The 22,128-nt window shown below is 37.7% G+C and overlaps 1 protein-coding gene across 6 annotated transcripts in view; it reads right to left on the bottom strand.

Annotated features, from left to right (window-relative positions):
• Window positions 1-22,128, bottom strand: part of SATB1 (SATB homeobox 1) — a 93,862-nt gene that overhangs the window by 47,754 nt on the left and 23,980 nt on the right. For all 6 annotated transcript variants that reach the window (XM_052798584.1, XM_052798595.1, XM_052798575.1 and 3 more), the window contains 3 exons: window positions 19,681-19,857; window positions 18,767-18,893; window positions 17,915-18,038 (listed from right to left, as the gene is read on the bottom strand). In XM_052798584.1, the coding sequence (XP_052654544.1) occupies window positions 17,915-18,038; window positions 18,767-18,893; window positions 19,681-19,857 (428 nt within the window). The remainder of the gene's footprint in view (window positions 1-17,914; window positions 18,039-18,766; window positions 18,894-19,680; window positions 19,858-22,128) is intronic.

Here is a 22,128-nt window from a genome sequence, read left to right as displayed (position 1 = left end):
CAAAGCACAAATTACCTCAATTGTTGAAACCATTATATTTTTAGAGTTTGAGAACCATATTGCATTTTTAATCCTATCATCCAAAGCCTTTTAAAAAACTCATTAATTGAGCATAAAAACAAACCAAGGTGTATTGTAAATGGGAGCAAAAAAAGCAGATGTACTAAGGGAAGAACAAAGTTATCGACCAAGAAACATCAGGCAATGGGATGTGCTCTGGATGGAAGATGTTAATCTTCGAAGTGCATTTTGTTCGTACTATTTCTGCTTTTAAGTTTGATTGACCCTTCACGTACCCACACAAGTTTACAGGCATACAAATCCTACACTGACGCTAAAAACGCAAGCAATGCCCCAAGTTACCCATGCCCATTCCCTTTGTGCCACTTATCACAGGGCAGACACCAGAAAATAGTACAATGAAAGTTTATCTGAATGACCTATTAGTAGGATAAAATAAAAGGGTAGAATAAAATACGTATGTAACAACCCAAAACAAACACAGACTTGCTTTTCCTAAACAGGGTATTTTAAGTGATTTGCAGAACAGGCTTATGAAAAGCTCTTATTGTCATGTCTAATTCTGTAACTGAATATTAGCTGTAAAATAGACCAAAGGATGATAGAGACAATTTTTTCTCAAAGGTTCTCGAGATATCAGATAGCTATAGTGAGAAATTTACCTTCTGCTCAGTTTTGACCAATTTTAAAATAGTAGAAATTACAATGCATAAAACTTTCAGTTCCACTACATTCTTTTACAAAATCAATTAAGACTAAGCCTTGCAAAATGAGATAATGCTCCAACTTGAAAATTATACTCAGTATATGATGTATGAACAACAAAATTAGCAAATGTAATTTCAATAGACTGAACTTTGCCACCCTTTAGATGTCTATGTGGAAAGTAGTTCCTTTTAGCTTAACTACAGGAATTGTCCAGCGTATTGAGAAGACAATGACAGTCAAGAAGATGAAGCCCTGATTATTATGTTTCTTCACTATTCAGCATGTAACATTTAGCTATATTTGTACTGTCATAAAATTGATGTACAGCATTAACCCTCTGTTACACAAACTGCAGTAACCACTGGAAGGAAGAATTTGGAGTAAAAATGCAATAAATACTAATGTAAGTATTCTTTTATAAGACTAGTTCACTTCTGAGTAAAAGTACCTTGATTACTGATCTTAGTGAAGTTCATTATAACCATTTTCTAATGTATTACTCAGTAACAAGCTATTTGTGGAGGCTCAGAACTGCTAGAGTGAGGCCAAATGTGGATACCCTCTACTCACCAGGCAGCTATTTTAATGTTTCTCTGAATCACCAAAATTCTTACCATTCCTTGATATTAACCTGGCATTTCTGAAATTAGCTAGAAGCCTTTTGTCAGTGGTATAAAAGGAGAATGAAATCTTAATAGACTACTGCGACTCTAGCCTGAATGACCTGAACCAAGCTCAGCTGAACCCAATTTCAATTTCCAATATAATAGCGGTATCATTAATGTCTAATACTTACAAAATTATTGTTTAAGCTCTTTTACAGATTAAACCATTTTAAACATAGGCACATGATACATAAGGCATGATTTTAAAAGTCCTTTGGATCTGAACTGGTAAATTATATGAATGCACACTTACTATACATACAAAACCTGCATAACTGCATGTGCAAAATAGAAACTGCACATGTAATGGGCCACCATCCCATATTAGCTTCTGCATATTTTGTGGATGTCATTTAGACTTCAGAGTGGTTTTCTCGCATTTTACTTTGTACCTTTCAGATGTCTTCTCCTGCCCAAACAACTTTAGTAAGTATGAAAACATGTATATTAATAATAATTTTAATAAACTACCTATTATTGATGAAGATGTTTGTCTAGAATTTCCTAGTCCTCCCTTCCATGTCATTTTACAAAGAAGATATGCCAATGACATGACAGTTTGTAACTGCTTCTTCAGAAATAAATTTAATTCAGTTACTTTATTTTACAACCAAATAGGGGACTGGTCTGTTTAAATAACACTGCTAGGAATTTTAGCTTCTTTGACACAATATGAATTTCAGGCTCTGATGGCTAATACTGGGATTTTACTCCAGCTCTTCAAAGTAGATAAAAAAAAAAAACCCTACAGACATTATCAACACATTTTAAAATGAAAATTATCCTGCTTTTTCTTTGAGAACACTTCATGCAAGCATTCAAGTGATATTACCTACGCTAAGAATCCTCATCAGGAGGAATCAATGATTTATTTACTAATTCACTGAAGGCAAAATTTTACAAGCCAGATAAAATATTACTACCTTGTTAACTCAGAAAATAACTTGACAACATTGAATTTCATTGTTTCTATGCTTTATTTATTGTCATCAAACCTGCAGTCACGTCAGTGCAGAGAGACGCTCTTTACTATAGAAATCCCTATATAATTCCTATTGCTGTAGAATTCCTATATGTTTTAATGGCAATCTACATATACAAATGCCCACTATACTTAGGGCCTAAAACTGAAGATTAACCCTATGAGTTAGTGGTCTTCAGAGATCCACAATCTAGACTGGAGGCATATTGAAGTTTTTCTTATTTCCTGGGTCATTACATGTGAGGAGCTCCCCATGTCTTGGCTTATACTTATCAATAATCAAAATGAAAATTATTGTATTTGAAGCACATCATATTCAGGTACTACTGTACATAGACATTCGTTATCTGTAAGGCACAGAGGCAGATGCCTTCCATATACAAGGATGACGAATATAAATATACCATACAAATATTCACATGCATCACATTCATCTCTCAATCTGATTTCTTTTTCGCACGTCACAAAGAAAATTGAAAGAACGCAAAAACTGGTCACAGAGCCACAGTCTTAAGGTTTTTCCTAGAAGTTTATCCTTGAAAGTAAGTTGCGAGACTTCAAGATCCCAAATTTCCCTCTTTGCCCTCTCTCCACACCCCCTCCCCAACCACATCACTTGCAGTCCTGTTTTGAGAATCAGGAGATCTCATCTGAAATGATGCCACCTTCACAGAAATCCCACTATTCTGGAATGATACCATCTGCTGCAGCCCAAGTGCTCTTTTTTTAGCCAAATAAGTTAATTATAATTAGGCATCCAACAACTGTGTGGAGGTAGGGGTGGAATTTGTTCTGAAGTTCAGCTGAGGTTCACCCGGTGTAGTTTGAACCAAATCCCATTCTCTCACGAAGATTAAATACCAGAGGTTTGAAAACCAGACACCATCATTTCTCAAAGAAGTTGGGAAACTCCCTGGGGAATATCTTAAATCTCAACCAGAACTCTTTTCATACGCCCATCAAATAAAACCCGATAAAACAGTAGCATCAGACACCTTTTGTATTGTGCCAGAGTCTAACGCAAGGTGCATCCTGCAAGACACGGGAAGGACCCGAGCCTTTCATGCCGGCTGGTCGCTGTAGCCACCGCTGCAGGTACTACAAGGGAGGCACTTCTGAGTCATTGCCTCCAACAGTGCTCTCCAACCAGGTGAAGTATTGTTCGAACATCGCTAAAAGTATACTGTTGTCCTTTTTGCAAAACAACAAAAACAATGTTAATCAGGTTAATTCAATCATCTAAACCAAAACTGTTCATGCTTTTCTGCCAAATCAACCAACCACAGCAAAATCTGTTATCAGTGATTGCTCAGCTTCCAGTCAAAAAAAGCTTTTAACCCCCACAGTCCCAAAACTTCCCCTAAATAACCTTAAAATTATTTTTATATGGGCAGAATGAGGTTGTTTTCATGCCTCATGAAGGGGTAGTTGGGCTGCAGTATTTACACAGAACAAATACATGCTAACAGACTTAGCAGAGAGTAACAGACACAGCAGCTTCCTAAAACAACTCGGCTGAATTAGGTATCGGGGATTCCTTTGAAAATGAAACATTTCCCTCAAAAGGAGCATTGTAACTAAAACTTATTTAGGCCTTCCAGGTTGTTTAACTAGGAAAAAAAAAAAAAAACAAACGAGCTTTTTTGCAACTCATTCATCGGTGTTTAAAGCTTCAAGCCTGCTCAGTGGAAGGGGCAAGGGCTGCAACAACTTATTTACACAATTATCTAAATACGATTAAACAGCTGATGGACAAATATTAAACTGGAAAATGTATAGTCATTTCAGCTTAATGTAATCCTCTTTCTGTAAACACCCAAGATGATTTTTTTTCAACCAGAACAGTCCTGACATCTCATAAGCCTAAGGGTGAATAGCAAGAGATTGTTTTTGATAGTTATAAATATTCAAAAGACATGCAGACCATCTGCTTTCATAATACAGGTAAAGCAAGACTGAAATGGTGACTGCTGTATAAAAATGGTTCTTTTAACAAAGTCTTCCTCTCCTCGAAAACTATAAAGACAGATGTCAAAAACTGTTTACACAGGGTAATCAGGAGCGTGCAAAATGTAATATTCCTTTTACACACAGTGCTTGCTAAAGAGATTTTTTTTTCTTTTTCTTCCCATCTGTGTGTTGCAACACATTTCTACAAGTTAAAAACATTTTTTCAAACAGAGATCTCATGAATACCCAAAAACATGCTATCTGGTTTCTGAATGCTAATTAATTTCAACTAAGGAATCTGATTTTTTTTCTGTAGGAAGGAATGCATGCTTTTGAAATGGAGTACTTCAACAATAACAGGCACTGAAAACAGAACACCCCACAAGTTTAATTTTGCACTAGTTTGACACTGGCTATTTTCACAACTGTTTTACATTCAAACCCGCATCTGCTAAATCTGGCTATGAGACAGACAGCAACTATTCTCCCGCTTTTCAAATGAGATTTTATTTATGTTTTACCATTTATCAAGTTTTTCAGTATAAAGCCTTGTAACAACATAATAGTTTTGTCAAGTGGTAAGTAGAAGACACCACATCTTCCAAGCAGAATATGAACAGTGCTGCCCATAAACCCTACAGTCAATTTTCAGAGCTGAAACACTAATCTTGACAGTAACCTTTTAATGTATTATATTAATGGCACAGAGGCGTTAAGCACCTTTTTTATAATTCTCAATAAAATGAACATTTACTGAACAATCTGTCAAACTACTGGCTCCATTTTTTAAAGCCAAACTTTTAAGGCTCTATTCTATTTTCTCTTCCATAAATCCTCCACTTTACATCCCTAGACACCAGCAGGGTAGCATGTTCCAATGCTGCAACCCTAACATGCCTTTAAAAAAAAAAAAAAATAGAAAAAGAAAAAAAAGAAAAAGAGAAAAGCTATGAGCCTTTGTCCCTAGACCTAGTTTGAATAGTGATAAAGTTGCAGCACAGAACAGAACTTAAAGATTGAGGGGGGGAGGAGGAGGATCTTTTCATAAAGGACAGAGGAACTTTGTTTCCCTGATCCTAGCCACTATCAGTGGCTTTTGTTTGCGTGGAAATCGCAAGCACCAGTTTTAATACAAGCCGTACTCTTAGGAGTGCTTATTTCTCAGGAGGCTCTACGTTAACATTTTTCAAATGAGAAGGGGACATTCAAGCCCCAACCGGATAACACAAGATTATCCCCAAATCAAAAGATTTTAGCCTGCCTCCGCCTACGCCAGCCCACGTACTGCAAAAACCCAACCAGGGCAAAATATTGTTCTTAGTGTTCTGGTATGGCAGAGAATTATCATCTGCCACTCCAAATAAAAGCAGATCAAATATATCCAGCCACTAGCTGTTTTTTGAACAAGGAATAATGAAATGGACAGTTTAATTGCATATGAAGAATTATGTTGAATTCCTTGGTCCGTTACCTTGAACTATAGCAAGTAATGCAATGGAATTTCTTGTCATATGCCCTATAAACATGTAGGATAAGGGAAAAACCCACAGATGGACAGAGAAGAAAAAACTTTTGTTTGTGCCTTTGGCATTGCACTTGGATGGCTATCTGACCTCCATACTGTTGCCAGGGTCAGGAGAAGTAAGGATCTGCATGGCAAATGCTGGTCATATAAGTTAAAACTGCCTAAAGGCAGATTTAAAATGATGGCACAAGCTTTTCTTCCAATACATAAGCATGTCTTTCCTCCTTTCTCCTATCCTTGTAAAGCCTAAATTATCTCCTCCTCCTCCTTTTCTGCCTTATGTTGTCCTTATGTATTATAAATGTACATATTAACGTAAACATGAGGCTACACTGAATGTAATGAGGGAAGACATAAAACAAAAAGAATCCCAATTGTATATACATACATATACATATATATTTATATATGTATAGAAATATACCCACACACGAGAAGATTGTGAAAATCAGAAATGAGGATTCAGCATCTGAAGGAACTGATCCTTGCATTATTTTTACCATTTTGTAATGTAAATTCCCAGTTGCTGCATGACAGACCAGCATTCTCCCAATGTTTTCCGAGCATCTCCCACTGACAGATATAAATAAAGCTCAAATAAAAAGCTGCTTCCCAAGATACTAGTCTTATATCTACAAAGGTTAAAAGCTTAGAGAGAAAGATAGGTAGGTGGGAAACGTTAATTCAGATTTGAAGAACTTCATAACTGCTTTATGAGCTTTATGGCAAGTGCTTAGACTTTAAAAAAAAAGAAAGAAAAAGAAGTCACAACCTCAACCTATAAAAGATAAGACGACATAACACATTTTTGCCTTCATTGTCAGATGTCCAACATGAATCTTTTTAAGAATCCCGTTTTTTATTGCACACCATTTGTAAATGGCAGGTACGTAGTAGTAAAAGTCCTGGGTAAACCCTTCCTAAAATCAACGTGGATAAAATATAAAATGCAAAATAATCAGTATTCAGTAAGTTAATTCTTGGTTTACTTCATGGAATGAAAATGGTCCTGTATTTTGAGGGGTGAATTATTACATCCTAAGGTATTTAGTCTGCAAGTGCCTTTGCCAGAAGAGCTCTGAAACCTGAAAGCTCCACGGGTAAGGAAAGCACTACCCCTTTTAGCCAGCAATCTGCTTGAAAAAGCTGTTATGAAGTAACTAGATTGCTTTAAACTGCTCTTTTACCTTGAATTGGGAATGCATATTTTCAAGGGCTCTCCCCATTACTCCTACTTCGATGCCCATCACAAAGCTATCTCGGGGTGTACAGGCAGAATTTCTGCTAGATGAAGCCAAACCCAGAAGCCATGCTCCAACTGTGGCTGGACTTCAAGTCCACAGAACCAGAGCTAAGCTACTCCAGGGTAAATTCCATCCTTCCTTCCCAGTCCTCTAACGTGGAGACAGGGTCCTCAGCCCCTCTCCAGGCTGCTGCTGTTCCTACACTAGGCAATGCACTACGCGCAGCCAGCGCGCCTATGCTCACCTCTTCTCCTCGGGACACGAGGAACGAGACTAGAGGAAGCTGGAGCCCAGGAGGACAATCCAGATCATACACGATGGACGTGGACAGGGCAAACCAGCATTTCTTGTACAGGAATAAAGGTTGAGGTAGGTGGGGCCTTGGATATCTCACAGACTGATCTGGTGAAAATCCGGAGTAAGAGACACCTTCAGCTTTTCTCTCAGATAGATTGCTTTTATTTCCAACCACTCCATTCCAGCCAGGTCAGAGTGCTTCTGACTTGTTTCCTATCTAGAAATGCTAATCCTAAATGCACATGCTTCCAAATGCTACCCTAATGCAAATGCTTTGTGTTATAGGGAACATTTTAGATCTATTAATGCATTAAATTCAGCTTTGGGCACATAAAACTTTTCCACAAAAATGAAGTATATACATTCTTCTGATAGAGATGTTGATAATTGTTCTATCTTCAACCAGCTGCAATGGTTGTTTTCACTACAGTTTTTGTAAAAGGCTCTTCAAAATTGCTTAGCATTATCTACCACGTTAAGGAATATTTCCTTGCTGGGAAACAGGACATGATTTTCAGCAAGTCTCTTCTCGGATTCCACTGTTCTGCTAGGCAAAGCATCAGATGTCTGGCATGAAGTTGAGCCCTAAGGCACAATGTCCAGACAAGAAGTCATCAGACTCAGTAGCACTAACAGTTGTCTTGCTGAATTTCTTCTGGTGTTTAGGATAAGCCTTTTCTTTGATCTCTTTTCCTTTTTCTACACAAGTTTTTGCAGATTTTTAAAGCCAAAAGAGACCATTTTGAGCATCTATTTGGACTCAACATAAAAAGAGACCCGAGAAGTTCATCTAGCAATTTCTGAATTCAGCCAAGTTACCTGTGGCTGGGCTAGAGCAAGCATCTGATATTGATCTGAAGACTTCTTGCGCTGGATCTTTCACCACGTCCCATGGTAATCTCCCTCACTAGATATGTACTTTTTTTTTTTTTTTTAAACGTCTGGCTAGCTTTTATTTTGAACTTCATTGATTTCTGCTCCTAGTCAGTGCATCTCTCATGCCTCTGATTGCTTGCTTAAATACCCCTCTAGTGCCAGACGTAACATCCCTTGCCTATCCTTTGTTTAAATGGTTAAGTGTCAGATTTATTGTTTCAGGCCATGTGCCTCTTTATGAGCCACCTGTACATCTGATGATTCTTAATCATATAGACCCAAATTCTGCGAGGATAGTTATGCTGCTAAAAGCACATGAACAAACTACTTTCCGTCCTAAGAAAAATGTAAAAATTTGTCAGGAGAAAAATGAGTTCTAGTATGAAATGCACTGTGGATTCTTAACTTCTGTTAAGTAAAATCATATGAAGGTGACATTTTAAGCAGCTATGTTAGCCAAGAAACTAGTTTTGCCTCTGTGTTGTTGCCTTTCACTGACAAGAGTTTGTGAAAAGTATAGATGCTCTGAAGAATTCATAAAAAGATGCAAGATTCAATGAAGGTATCTCGAAAGAGAAATGTTCAAGCTTGCTTTCCATGTGGAATATGCACATGCACTTTGAGGGTCTATTTATTCCAAAATTTTTCTTAGTTACCCCTTATATTAAAATATATAAATTAAAAAAAAATTAGATAGATTAGGTTTAGCACACAAAGGTCCTCCTTGCAGAAAGTGCAGAATAATGAACACAGCTTTAAGAGCTTGGGGACATACTAGCTGGCAAGTAAGTATATTTTGGTGGGATTTTATTGTGATACATATATATATCTGTGTATATATATACATACACACACACAACCCCCCACAATTCTGACAGAGTCTAGGTATACTGATTCAAATACAAACACAACAGGTAAACTTAGGGAGCTGAAACCTCCCCTCCAACTCTAGAAAGGCCATTGACAGTGATGTCCTTTGCCTGTGCCTCAGGTTTTTCATCATCACGAAACTCATCCTGCTCCATGACAGTTTACTAAAAACTATCAAATCCTTTGGAAAGGTGGCACAGCCAGGCACAGGTTACGCTTTAGCGCAGTTTCCCCCCCTCTTCCAGGGCGAATTTATGAAAGAACTGCAACTCTCAGTGTAGGAAATCTGAGTACTCAAAAAATAAAATAAAAATAATTAAGAGACAGGTGTATATGAGGAGAACCTTTCATCTGTTCCCACCCCTGGGGAACAGAACTTTTCCCTTTTGAGTAGTTTATTCCATGGCTTGGAGTGAGGCAGGTCTGAGGTTGCTGCTGTCCTGAAAAACCTGCCCTCTGATCACTGCTGCAAGGCACCAGGGGAATCTAATACTATTTGTGCTGTTCTTAAAGAAGTGTCCAAGGAAAGAGAGACAAAGCTCACCCTTGCCTTATTTTCCTACCATGTTTCTTGGAAATAAAAAGGAAGAACCTATTATTAATTTAAAAAGAAAAAAAAAAGGGGGGGGGGGGAGCAAGCTTTGAGAGTTTTGCTCAGAGTCTGAGAAACGCATCTCTTTTCTTCTAAGTTACGATTAGAGCGAAAACATGCAATGAGTCTGGTCTGACAAGGCAAGAGTTGCTCCTCTCTTAGCATTGCCTCTCAGTAAGAGGGTTCTACTTTGCTTTTATTCCTGTCAGGTAAAAAATTCAATTTTCTCCCGATGCATCTTTATGCCTACACCCCTGCGTCCCCTAACACAGACGTATCTCAGCTTTAAATCTGCTGACAGTGACGCTACAGCACCTACAGAATTTGCTCAGCTTTTGGGTAGGTTTTATAACCACACTGCTCTCTATGCCTCCCACCACCGCTAGTAATAACTGAACCAGTCAGGGAAGGTCTCTGCAAACCAGTCGCAGCAGTGATTAAGATGTAGACATACATATCTCCTCGCCCTTTAAATAGAGGGCTTAATTGGCGATGTGGATAGCAGCTTCCTAATGGACAGAAATTAAACTCCATTTAATTCCTGAGCAGACACTTCCAAGGCACACGGTTTACCACACATTTGGAGCAGGGAGGGAGGGGGGAAGGAAGGAGCCGCACGCACAACTCGCTCTACCTCTGACAATCACCAAGCAAAAGCAACATGAGGACCAGAATGGCATAAGTGTGGCAGGTGTGAATTGACCTGCACTGGCAAAGCTGCGAGCTGGGAAACTTGCAAATCACATGATTGTGCAATACTTGGCTCCAGTCAGTGCTATCATGTTCTTTATAAAAAAAAAAAAAAAAAACAAACTTAAAGACATGTACATCAAGTTAAGGGATTAACCGTCAAGTGACATTACTGAAACAGAGACAATATATTTCTTTATTGGTAATGAAATTCAGTTAAAAATGAAGGAAGTGATAAAGAAAGTACTGTTTTGTAATGTATTTTACATAAGAACGTAATATAGAAAGGGAAGTGCAATTAAATCTTAATGTGGACTTTTTTATTTTTAGTTTATCATCTGGTTTACATTTTGAGCCCCTTTGCGGCAGTAAATTATGCTGGCATTTCTTAGGGAATAACTGCCATGTTAATTTAGTTTAATAAAATAACTGACAGAAAAGGGGGAAAAGAAGCAAGAGACAGTACCCCCCCACACATGCACTCCTTATCTTTAGCTAAGTATTCAAATGCTTTCTATATGAATTGTCCGTGGTCCAACTCCAGCACCATGTAATAATACAATACATTACAACACAGTACAATACAATCTTGGGTTTCTGTAGCGCCCTTCATGCAATCATCCCAGGGTGCTTTACAATCATTATGAGTTAAAATTAAAACTGAAGCACATACAATTCCTAATAGAATCATTTTAAAAATGCTAAACAGAACAAATAACTTTTAAGTCTAGATTTAAAAGTCCCAACAGCCAGAGCTTTCCTTACTTCAATTGGCAATGAGTTCCAAAGCTAGGGAGCAAAGCGACTAAAGGCTCTCTCATGTTATGTTAAAGGATCTCTCATGTTGTTTATACTTGTGCAGTACTCTACAGCCAACAATTTACCAATAAGAAGAAAAAAAAAAAAAGACTTATTTGCAATCTTGCTTTAAAGAATACTGGAGGAGTGGCTTGTTAACCCTCTAATAAAGTTATGGAAAAAAAAAAAAAGAATAATTCAGGGTTCATGCTCAGCCATGACTGCATTAAGAAGTATGCGAGAAACATGAATGAATGAGTACAGAATTTTGTAGCAGTGCATTACTTGACTGCCTCTTAACCCACTAAATATAAAAAGAAAAAAAAAAAAGCATGGTTATATATATATACAAAAAGAACAACATCACCGCAAATATTTAAAATGCGAGTTATTCTAAATACCAGGACCACTGAGTGAAAACAGAAGTCGAGTAGGGCTCGGTTCTATAACACATGCACATTTTAGAAGGAAAATGTATCAAAAGAAAATGTGCTGTATTCCTTTTTTTATTCTGTCACTTCCCCAAAACTTGAAGTCCATATGACGCAGATAATCATTCACATGACACAGTTCTCAAAATTGCTGAGATACAATCCCAAATGGTTAGCACACAAAGTGGGGAGCACAGTCCCAAAAATGTTATTCTCTTAAAAAGCATGAATTTTGTACTTTGTTCGCAGGAGAGCCTGGCAGAAGACAGCTGCTTATATCTCCATACAGCTGACTTCAGGAATGTATTAAAAAAAAAAAAAAAAAAGAAATCAACACTCGCACCATCCCTCTATTAGACTCTCCTCCACTTTTTCAAAAGCAGAAACACAAGACCTCATGACAGCACAGATACCAAGGGACATGCTGACACCATACAGACTCCTCTGAAGTCAGAAACTGCATTTATTTGAGAAATGAGGTACGTTTCCCTCCTCCCCACAATAAGTCCAGGCCCCATTACTGTTTTGGAAAGGGACTTTGACATCCTCATTATAGTTAATCCTAATGAAGAGGCAGAAAAAAAATAGCTATATATTTTCTCCTTCAATAGGGCACTGCCCAGATAAAACTGTTGTAGATAGACTGACATAGCTTTAACACTGAGAGTGTTTAGATGCATCTAAGGAACATAAATCAGTGATCAAAAGATCAAGCAATTGAAAGGTTGAGTATCCTGCGACTGTCCTCACACAGCCCTACCAACCTGCATATTTCATCTTCCCCATCCCGTCAGCAATAGGCTCTGTACTGCCCATTCTATCTGGATGACTAAAAATCACCGGCACAGATTTTAATAGTTAATTGAAAACGTTTTAAAAATCCAGATAGTACGTCAGCTTGAAGAGACATCAGAGTGAATGCTCTTGAGCAACTGAGGGGTAGGTTGAAAGGCCCTGCCTGCCAAAACCTGAGCCCAGGCCCTCAAGGATTTATTCCCTGAAATAATTAATGACATCTTTAAAATCTAAAGTACAGCAACTTCTGAAGTAGAAAAAGGAGCTGCATTCCTTACTCAGGTTATTAATTATTGGGGGAGGGGAGGAGGAGGAGGAGAGAAGGAGAGAAAAGAATCACAAGCAACAAAGAAATCCTAGGACTTGATCTCAGGTCTAGGCAGGTAAAATTGAAAGGGGAGGACAAAAAACCTCAGTTTTGTAAAGCAGGAATTAAAAATTGCTCATAAAAAGTATGTATTTTGGCAACTCTTAATAGCTCATTCCTTGGTTATTTATAGGTCTGGAAATTTTAATTTTAGCAAATGCATCTTTTTTTAGTTGGGATTGGGGGGGGGGGGGGTGTCAGAACAGCAGCGAGGAAATGTGAGAGGATTTCTATTACACTGCTTATTTGCTATGACGGCCAGGTGCCTTCAGATCAGGTGAACTGAGAAACACTGATGTTCCGAGCAAGCTTTCTGTCTGGCATCTCTGCCAGATCATATAAAGCCTGCACAATGCCTGCATAAAACAGCACGCAAATTCAGGGCAGGATATCTGACCAAAAAGGAAAATATATGATCTATATTGTGCCCATGTCAGATGCAGACAATCATTCACTACAGCACGGAAGTTTGATCAAAATGTAGTCAGGATAGCTATATTTATCACAAGTGCAAAACTATTCAGACTTCGGTATCATCCCAGCACTTGTTCTATGTGCGCATGTTTCACGGAATGCAAGTGTATATCCCTCTAACTGAAAAAATGCCATTCCCTCATCATCAAGAGCAAAATTATGTTAAAGACATTGCGGGCGGGGGGGGGGGGGGGGCAGCACACACAAATATCTTCAAAAAGATTTAAAATACTAATGCAATGTCTGTAAATGACTATGTCCATAAGTATCACACCACTGGATATATTCCATGGAAACATTGCATGTCCCCTACAAACGAAATATTTTAAAAAATAATAAACCATGAGATTTGAGATTCTACTATATATCAGGCCTGGAATTTCTCATCTGTAATGCACTGACTATTGGTTGTCCTGAGAGTCAGGCTAGATACAAGCAGTTTCAAAGGATGAGCAAAGGACAGAAAAAAAAAACCAAACCAAACACCTTCGCGTTTCAGGATACTATGGGGGAAGAGAAAGAATACCTTGCTTCAGAAGTGCTTTTGCAGTGGTTTGACAAAGTGCCTGTTTGTGAATACTAACAACAATAATTTAGAAAATCTTCTTGTAGAAAAAAAATCAGGTGAGATAATACCAGTAGAAAAGTCAATGTCATTTGATCACTGCCATATTTTCAAAGCATTGCCCAGATACTAATTAATCGCTACAATTTCTTTGTTTGGTAGGTGACTTGTTATCTTTCTTTCATGGAAAAGGTTACAGGAACTCAAGATAAGGGGTACATCTAAATGTTCAAAAGCGCACAGTGAGTTTGTTCCAGAATTATCAAAAGAATTTCCAGGCTCTTCTCAGGCCAATAGCCCATGTTCCTCTCCTCTCCCTCATAAAAGCTTATCTAACTATATATATACACAGAGAGAGAGAGAGAGTGAGAAACACAATAATTCAATAGGGACAAAAAAAAAAAAACACCCAACAAACACAACCCTTATAATATCAGTATAAATATGGTCTGTAGTATTTCAGTTATTTTAACTGTGGATGTAATAAGAGACTTCTCCACTAAAAACCAAAGCAGAGCAGAACTGTGAAAGTGAAGTATGAAAATGCTAGGACTAAGGCTGAGTAGAGAGATGGAAGGACTAACATTAAATAAATAAATGCAACAGGCCTGCCTGCCTGATCACTTTAAAGCAGCTCCCAACAGACTGAGGTAGAGAAGAGCTCCTGTGCAAGGGGTTGGAAATAAGAATTGATGGTAGAACAATTTCTTTACAACCCTTTGGAGACTGAAGAGCCAAAACAGAAGGGAAATGAGATCTAGGCCACTTGCAAGATGCACCAATTTAATGGAATGCACAAGATGGCCCCAAATTGAGCCCTAGATAAAATTCCAAGTTGCCTTCCCCATCAAAAGAGGTCTGGAGAGGAAGCAGAAGTGAAGAAAGCCATGTGTATCAAACGCGAAAAGTCTTTCACCTGGCATCTGCATATGCTGCTAATCTCTAGCAATAAAATCTGCAAACCTGAGGTAAAGCATGAAAATACACACTGCAGCGCATAATTCAGAACAGGCTTGGCTTTTCTACGCAAAATTTGCAGTGTCCTTTTACCAAAAATTTGAGACTAAACCTCTGGACAGATGCTTGCAATTCCATGGCAATTCAGAGCCATGCATTTGCTCTGTTCCGTCCCAAGCACTCCAAGTCACGTCAACAGGGATTCCCCATGATGTGGGCTCGTACATTGAGCAATAAACCTGGCCTTTGAGGGTGGCCACAGCAGTCACAGAGTGAGACAATTACAGTAGCTTCAAAAGAGATCGTGTATTCAACTCTCCTAATGAGAGCAAGAGTCACAGTGGTATTTTACCAAGGAAGGCACGAAGAGTTCATACCTGTATGCCCCAAGGTTTTAGCTGGACAAGAAAGCAAATGGCAAAAAAAATTAAAAGACAAAAAAAAGGAAAACCCACTCAAGTAGATGATGCTGTTAAGTTTTCAAGACTCTATACTTAAGACAAGCTGGATCTCAAAGTTTGTTTGCTCACATTTTTTCAAGCTATTATATATATCTGCACTATAAAAATAGTTTGCTTGGGGTTTTTTGCAGTGCATAGAATATCAGTATTCTGAAAAAATATGAGCAATTTTTTAATACACAAAATGCAAGATTAATTAAGAAAATGCAGTAAATTCTAAGTAAGGATGATGATTCTCAGTTTTCCATGCTTAGATGGGGCTTCAGAGATGCCAAGCATTGAGCACAGAAACTTAAATGCTTTACAACAAATCCTTCCGTACCTACACAAAATAGAGTACTGCTAATGACAGTGACAGAAAACGATAGCTACTCCTGTTTCCACTTTGAGTCATTTTTCTGTGGTTAATAAATTATATCCATAACAGTGTTAATAAGTTATGGTACAGTGTCACTGCATTAGTTTGCATTTGTGATGAAGCACTTCATATGGCATTACCTATGCCCATGGAAGTACATAATAGGAGAGCCACTTCTCTGCTCTCAGAAGAATCTCCCATGCTGGCATTTTGATGGACCCTCTAAGGAAACATTGCCTCCTGACCTCTGCCTTGCTCTTACCTCTCACCTCTGTTGCAGCAGCACACCACTGCAGGGCAATTCACAAACTTTAATGCGTTTAATAAAACACAGGCACTCTTAAATCAGTGTCCCTTCCATAGGAGCAATATACGAGTTATTAGTTAGGCAAATACAGGAAGCATTCAGATCAATTTAGTCATGTGAAAAGGACACCCTCAGATCAACGTGTTCTCCGTCAAGCTCCCGGAGGAAAATGTGAAGATTTAGACTGACTGATGGGCTCTTGATCAACCACTGTAACAGCTTGTTTTTTCCAAAGGTGCAGAATAAATAAATGTATTTTAAGTTTAATGCGATTAGGTCTTTAAAGAAAAAAACAGAAGCTATCTAAATTCTTGCAACCCAACTACCACAGCGTTGGTGAAGATAGAGATGACAAAACTAATAAGCATGCTTTTAACACCAGAAAGAAGCTCACAGCTTTAAGTATATTCTTTTACAAATAAAGAAGTGCAAAATGATAAACAGCCCCAAATCAGAGTTCTGTACTCTGGGGTTTTGGTCATCTCACGCACTAACTTCAAGAGCTGTTATTAGTCAAGAAGCTTTTTGTCCATTAAAACTCTTAGATAAAAATTCAGTATAGTTTAAAAACAACTTTTTAAAAGAGTGTAATTATTGAATTGTCTCCAGTACCATGATACTGTCTCTAGTGAAGTATTCCTTTTAAAAACTTTTTTCTGCTTTATCATTGCGTCATCTCCATATATACAGAAACTGCTATGTGAAACACTATGTCCAAATAGAAACAAAACATTCCATCTCAATAGAATTTACTTGCTTTCCATCAGTATCAAGTAAAAACTAGCACTATTAGGTTAAAATGGAGAAAAATCCCAAATTATCTGCAGCCTCCATGAGCCAGCAGTGCAAAAGCTCACATGCTTTTGTAGTAGGTACGTACAAGATAACTTTGCAGACGTATTACTGGAATGGTTTGCAACCAGTGAAGATAATTTTTATTATTTCCACTTCAAAACTTCCTATATTGGAGCCACATCACTGAAAACAATCTAACCATAAGGGAAAAAAAGTGATGGGAAAATAGCCTGCTAATATATCCCCTGGAAAGACAGAGAAAGAAAGTGGTCCTCTATAGATCAACTGAAGTCTTTCAGAGACAAAGATTCCAATATCCTGAGCAAGAGAAAAAAATCCCTGTAAAAATACCTTGGCTTCCTTAACTTCCTTTTTCCCCCTCCCTACCACAACTAGCATCATTTATTTGTATACTGAATTTTTCTGCACTGCACCACAACAAAATACCTTTTAAAATTAAAAAGGTAAAAATAAATATGATGTTCCCACCACAGCATCATTGGACACGGTACTGCATAGAAAAATAAGTTGCGCCTTCACAGTAATTTGATAAAAGAATGGCAAAAAAGAACAATACACCAAGGCTTGAGGAAAGCATCAGTTCAATATTTAGCAAAGCATAAATTGAGATTTCATTTTTGTTTAGGTATATTTTGATTAGAACTAATAAATGACTGATTTTCCTTTGGTTGTTTGCAACAACAACACATCATCCAAAGAGCTTTATTCTTTATTCCCTTCTCATATAGCATGCCAAAGACTGTCTCATTTTATGAATTAGCATTTAAAACTACTGTGGGTTATCTAACAAGCATTCAGATTCAATAGTACTTTTGACAGCAGTAAGTAAAGAGCCTTTTAACATCTTGAACACATGTGCTTGAAAAAAGTAGTTGCATCAAAGCAGTTCAAAGACTGAAGACAAAAACCAGTTAAAATCCAGTTTTCTGTGAGACAATTTTAGTGTGGTGTAAACAACCTTTCACGACTCCCCATGGGAAATGTTGTAAGACTATATTCAAAATGAATCAGGCATATTTATAAAGATCATGAAGTGGTCAAATGAATTTGCATTTTTGGCAGATTCACTCCATGGGTACTACTTGCTACAGTCCGTAGAAATCTCAAATCTCACATCAGCGTTGCCTATAGTGCTTTATTATTTATTACATGTTATGCTAAGTACCTGTGAAAGGGGACATTCCTTGGCCAATGAACTCTGGTTCATATCCTTCAGTAAGTCCTTCAGAGCATTTCTTACTGTTGTGTGAGACCATTGTTCAGGAGGCAAGTCTTCTAGTTTAGGGCAACTATTTGAAACACAGATTAGAAAAGGGATTATTACAAGATTGCATCCTGCTGCAGAACATTCCTTTAAGACAGACAGATTTCATTTCGCGCATCAAGCAGATGCATCTGGAGATTGCTCTCGGTCTCCTGATTGTTCCGATTAGTTAATTACTTTATACAACACATCTGCTGTATTGATGCATGAATTATACATCAGCTGCATGTGGCGACTATTTTTTCATGTTACTTCTACCTTCCTGCTCTGATGCGCTTGGTAAAACAATTTAAGGTGTAATGCTTTCTCACGACTGATCATGAAAAGCATTAATATATTAACTGTTTTTTTTCTTTTTTGTTACCGTGAAATTTAAGAACCTAGACAGCAACAATAAGTGTGAGCAAGTCATTCTTTTACAAAATGCACACAGATGGTATTGTTCATGATATGCAAAGATATTTTTCTCTTAAGTAAACTTTATGTAAAATGCCTTCTTGTAATGCGTCATTTAATTGACTAAAATGCAATATAGTTTTAATGAGATATCAAAAGAAAATCTATGTATCAGAGCTATAAAAGTTTTCTGCAATAGTATACTGTAAGTTAAAGAAGAATTAGAGTAACTAAAAATTAATTTAGATAAGCTTTTGTACTTTGACCACACACCACAGTAGGAATTAAATACAAGCAATATTAACAGTAAGAGCAGACAAGTAACAGTTCACGTCCCAGAACTGGTATGCAACTTACCTGTGTAACTGGATTTTCAGTGTGACCACATGATACACGTCTTGCAGCATGTCTGCTACTGTAGCATCAGGGGCATCTGTCACATAGGAGAGTGGAACTGGATTCCACTTCCCAACCTGGATAAGCCCTGCGGGATTTTTATTTTTTGATGGTAGGGGGAGTGGGCAAGAAGGGCAGGAAAAATTGAAAAAAAAAAGTAATTTATCTGTTAATTCCTAGGGGCAAAAGAAATATCTGATTTTAACAAGATCACCACCTTTGTTTCTAGCCTCTTAAATCTGGCAAAACAAAAGAACACCCCCCCAAAAAAACCCCACCCACACACCACCAAGGATATGCTTTATCTACGTTTTGAAACTATACAAATGCATTACAGTAGAGATTTTTCAATATGTATAGAAGTATATTTTCCTAAGTTCCCATGAATTCAATAGGACATGATATAATAGTTAGCATTCCTCTTAATAAATTAGAAAGGATTTTGCAATGCAAGGACTGAATACAAAAAAAAAAATACTTTGCAGTCTATAAAACCATCAGGAACAAAATAAAAGAAACAGAGCTGGATATTCAGTCATAAATGCAAGTTGACTCTCAACAGTCCATCTGCTCAAATATGCTTTACACTTCCTTGTGGATCCTCAGTGGAGCAGATTATTAAGGTCAATAAGCATACTAATGATTCAGTTGAAGTCTTTTTTTTTCTTTAAACAACAACAAAAAAATTTACCTCCACATTCCCCACGAACAAAACGTGCACTAACTAAACAAAAATACATTAAGGAAAAAAAAATAGAGACAGAATCTGCAAGAAGTAGTAAAACCTGCCTCGCATTCCTGAAAGAAATCCTGCCCCTCCCCCAAGACCCCACAAACAAACATAATTCATCATACAATTTTGTAATCTTATTTACCTTTTGCTTGGGCAGCAGAGCTGTGAGAATATCCGAGTGATAGCAATGCCATTTCAATCAGTTGGTTGAAAAGCATATCCTTCCTCACCAACACAAATTCTGCATGCTCCTCCTTAGAATCATACTCAATGGCATTTTCATAATGTTCCACTACACAGAAAACTGGAAGCATACTTCCTATTAAAAAAAATTAAATTTAATATATTAAACTTGAGTTATAGTAGAGTAGGTGGGTCTATACAGCATTATGTAAATAAAACCTGTACAAACAGGCAGAAGAGGCAACAAGAATCATCACAAATATTTGATAAACATATTCCCCCAGTCCTTTCCTCTCACCCTCCCCAAAAAAGAAAGTTCTACAAAACATACACCTCTCTGAAAAGCAGAAATGCAAATTTATCTTGCTTGATCGGATACAGATTAGAGAATTACCTTCTATAGAAACAACAAGGTTGACTGAAGAGAAGTTGATTCTCTCTGTCCTGCCTGATTTGTTGTGAGGAGCAGGCAGCATGAGAACCTAAATACATACTGCAGATGTCTTCACTGTAAGCCATTTTAGTACCAGCTACATAATTTTGTTCGTTAACATTAAAACTTTCTTAGTCCTGCCAAAAATATTTAATTGCCTTCAACATCAACAACAAATAACCTTGCGTGTTATACATTCGCTCTGAAAAGAGTACACAAGGAAACAAGGCAAAAGTTAACACTAATTCATGCTTCGTTCACTGAGTGCACTTGAGCACTACTTTCACTCACATCTTTAAGAAACAAATCATGATTTCAATGCCGTTTTAAGAAGTGTACCTGCAGTTTGGGCTTTTTTTTGTTGTTGTTGCCCCCTGCACTTTACGTTCCACATTTCTGGTATTCGTTGCTATTTTGGTATGCCTGAAAGTAATTACTAATTTCCAGTTTTGTAGCATCATACAACAAACCATTCCCTACGCTGCACAGAATATTAAGCAAATAACCTTTTTCCTTTCCTTTTTTGTTTTTTTAAAGACTTTTTTCCTCCCTTTTGACAACAGACAGAGAAGTAACAAATGACCCAAGCTGTTTTAGGGACAAAGTCTCCTCCAGGAATCAGATTCCTAGACTTTGTGAAAATCCCTCCCGGCCTCCCAGACGAACACAGATGACATGATGACCTCGGACCTGAGGTTTTAGGCCCCTGTCCCACTGTCCCCAGCAGCACAGGTTAGGATGTCTTAATGACAGAAAGCAAAAGGGTTAAAAGCAGATGTACAGAACTGTCTTATGGCAGCCTGCCAGAGGGGTATCATCTTTAGCATAAATGATGACAAGGGTTATTTTAACAGGGCACCCAGGAACTCCAATTAGTCCTACAATGTTAATGCCTCTATAACCACTGCCCTCTAGACTTACGGAAACCTCCTAATGTGCTAAGGTGCACCAGACATGCTGTAGTCTAAAAAGACGATTTACTCTTGACAATAGATAAATGCTTTAAGGCCACGTCTGTCAATTTGTGCTCTAACATATAGCAAGAAATCATGATAAAAAAGATACCTCTTAAGCACGTATGTTTAAACTACATCTGTTCACCAGAGAGTCAATCTCTGGCAAACAAACCCCTTCAGGCTCGCTTGGAAAAGCTCACAAACTCACTCCAGTTTGCCCAATAGGCTCAGCATGAAAGACAAGACTAAATGCTTGCCAATATTTATGTAGTGCAGGAAGGAGCTTTTTTTTTTTTTTTTTTGTCTTGTTTTTTTAAAATCTAAGTGAGACTGGTCAGGAAGGGAATGAAGACCAAAGCAAAAGCAGTACATGCAAATTGGTGATTTCTTCGCTGGTTTTAATTAAGCTGTGGAGAGCTTTCTAAAACACACACACACTCTTCATCTGCAAAAGGTGGTTGGTTTGTTTGTTTGTTTTTTTTCCCCTTCCAGGCTCTCACAATTGTTTGACCTACTACCGTCTGACTCAGAGTAAGGGCTCAAAATTCTTAAGTAGTTTCACCATTAATACCTGAAGATAAAATGTAAACAAAGCTTCATTTTAACAAACAGTGCAGATACACTCAAAACCAGCTAAAGAGTATTTGTTTTTCCCCTTATCAGTTCCTACAAATTAAGCTCTGATGAGACACAAAACTAGCAATGCACAGGTACTTCGCTGCATATCAGCACACTTTTTGCTGGGTACAAGGTCTCCTGAGTTGCAGCGTTCTGGAAAATGTGGTATTTTAAACATCACAGGAAAACCTGCTGGCCAAATTTTGATGTACAGCGTAGATTATCAGAGGTGGATCCTGGCAGTGCGACACAGGTATCATCTGACTACAAATCAAGCCACTAAATCTTTTAGCAAACTGTCACTAGTGTCCTTCTGTTAATGTGAAAAATGTTATACAGGAGAGCACAATCTCAGCTGGCTGATCACTCCTGCTAGTACTTGGCAAGACCTCCAAGTGCA

The sequence above is a fragment of the Harpia harpyja genome, chromosome 1, assembly GCF_026419915.1.
Source record: "Harpia harpyja isolate bHarHar1 chromosome 1, bHarHar1 primary haplotype, whole genome shotgun sequence".
Lineage (NCBI taxonomy): Eukaryota > Metazoa > Chordata > Aves > Accipitriformes > Accipitridae > Harpia > Harpia harpyja.
Note: the sequence above shows the minus strand (reverse complement) of the source record. Positions and strands in the feature narration are given on the sequence as shown.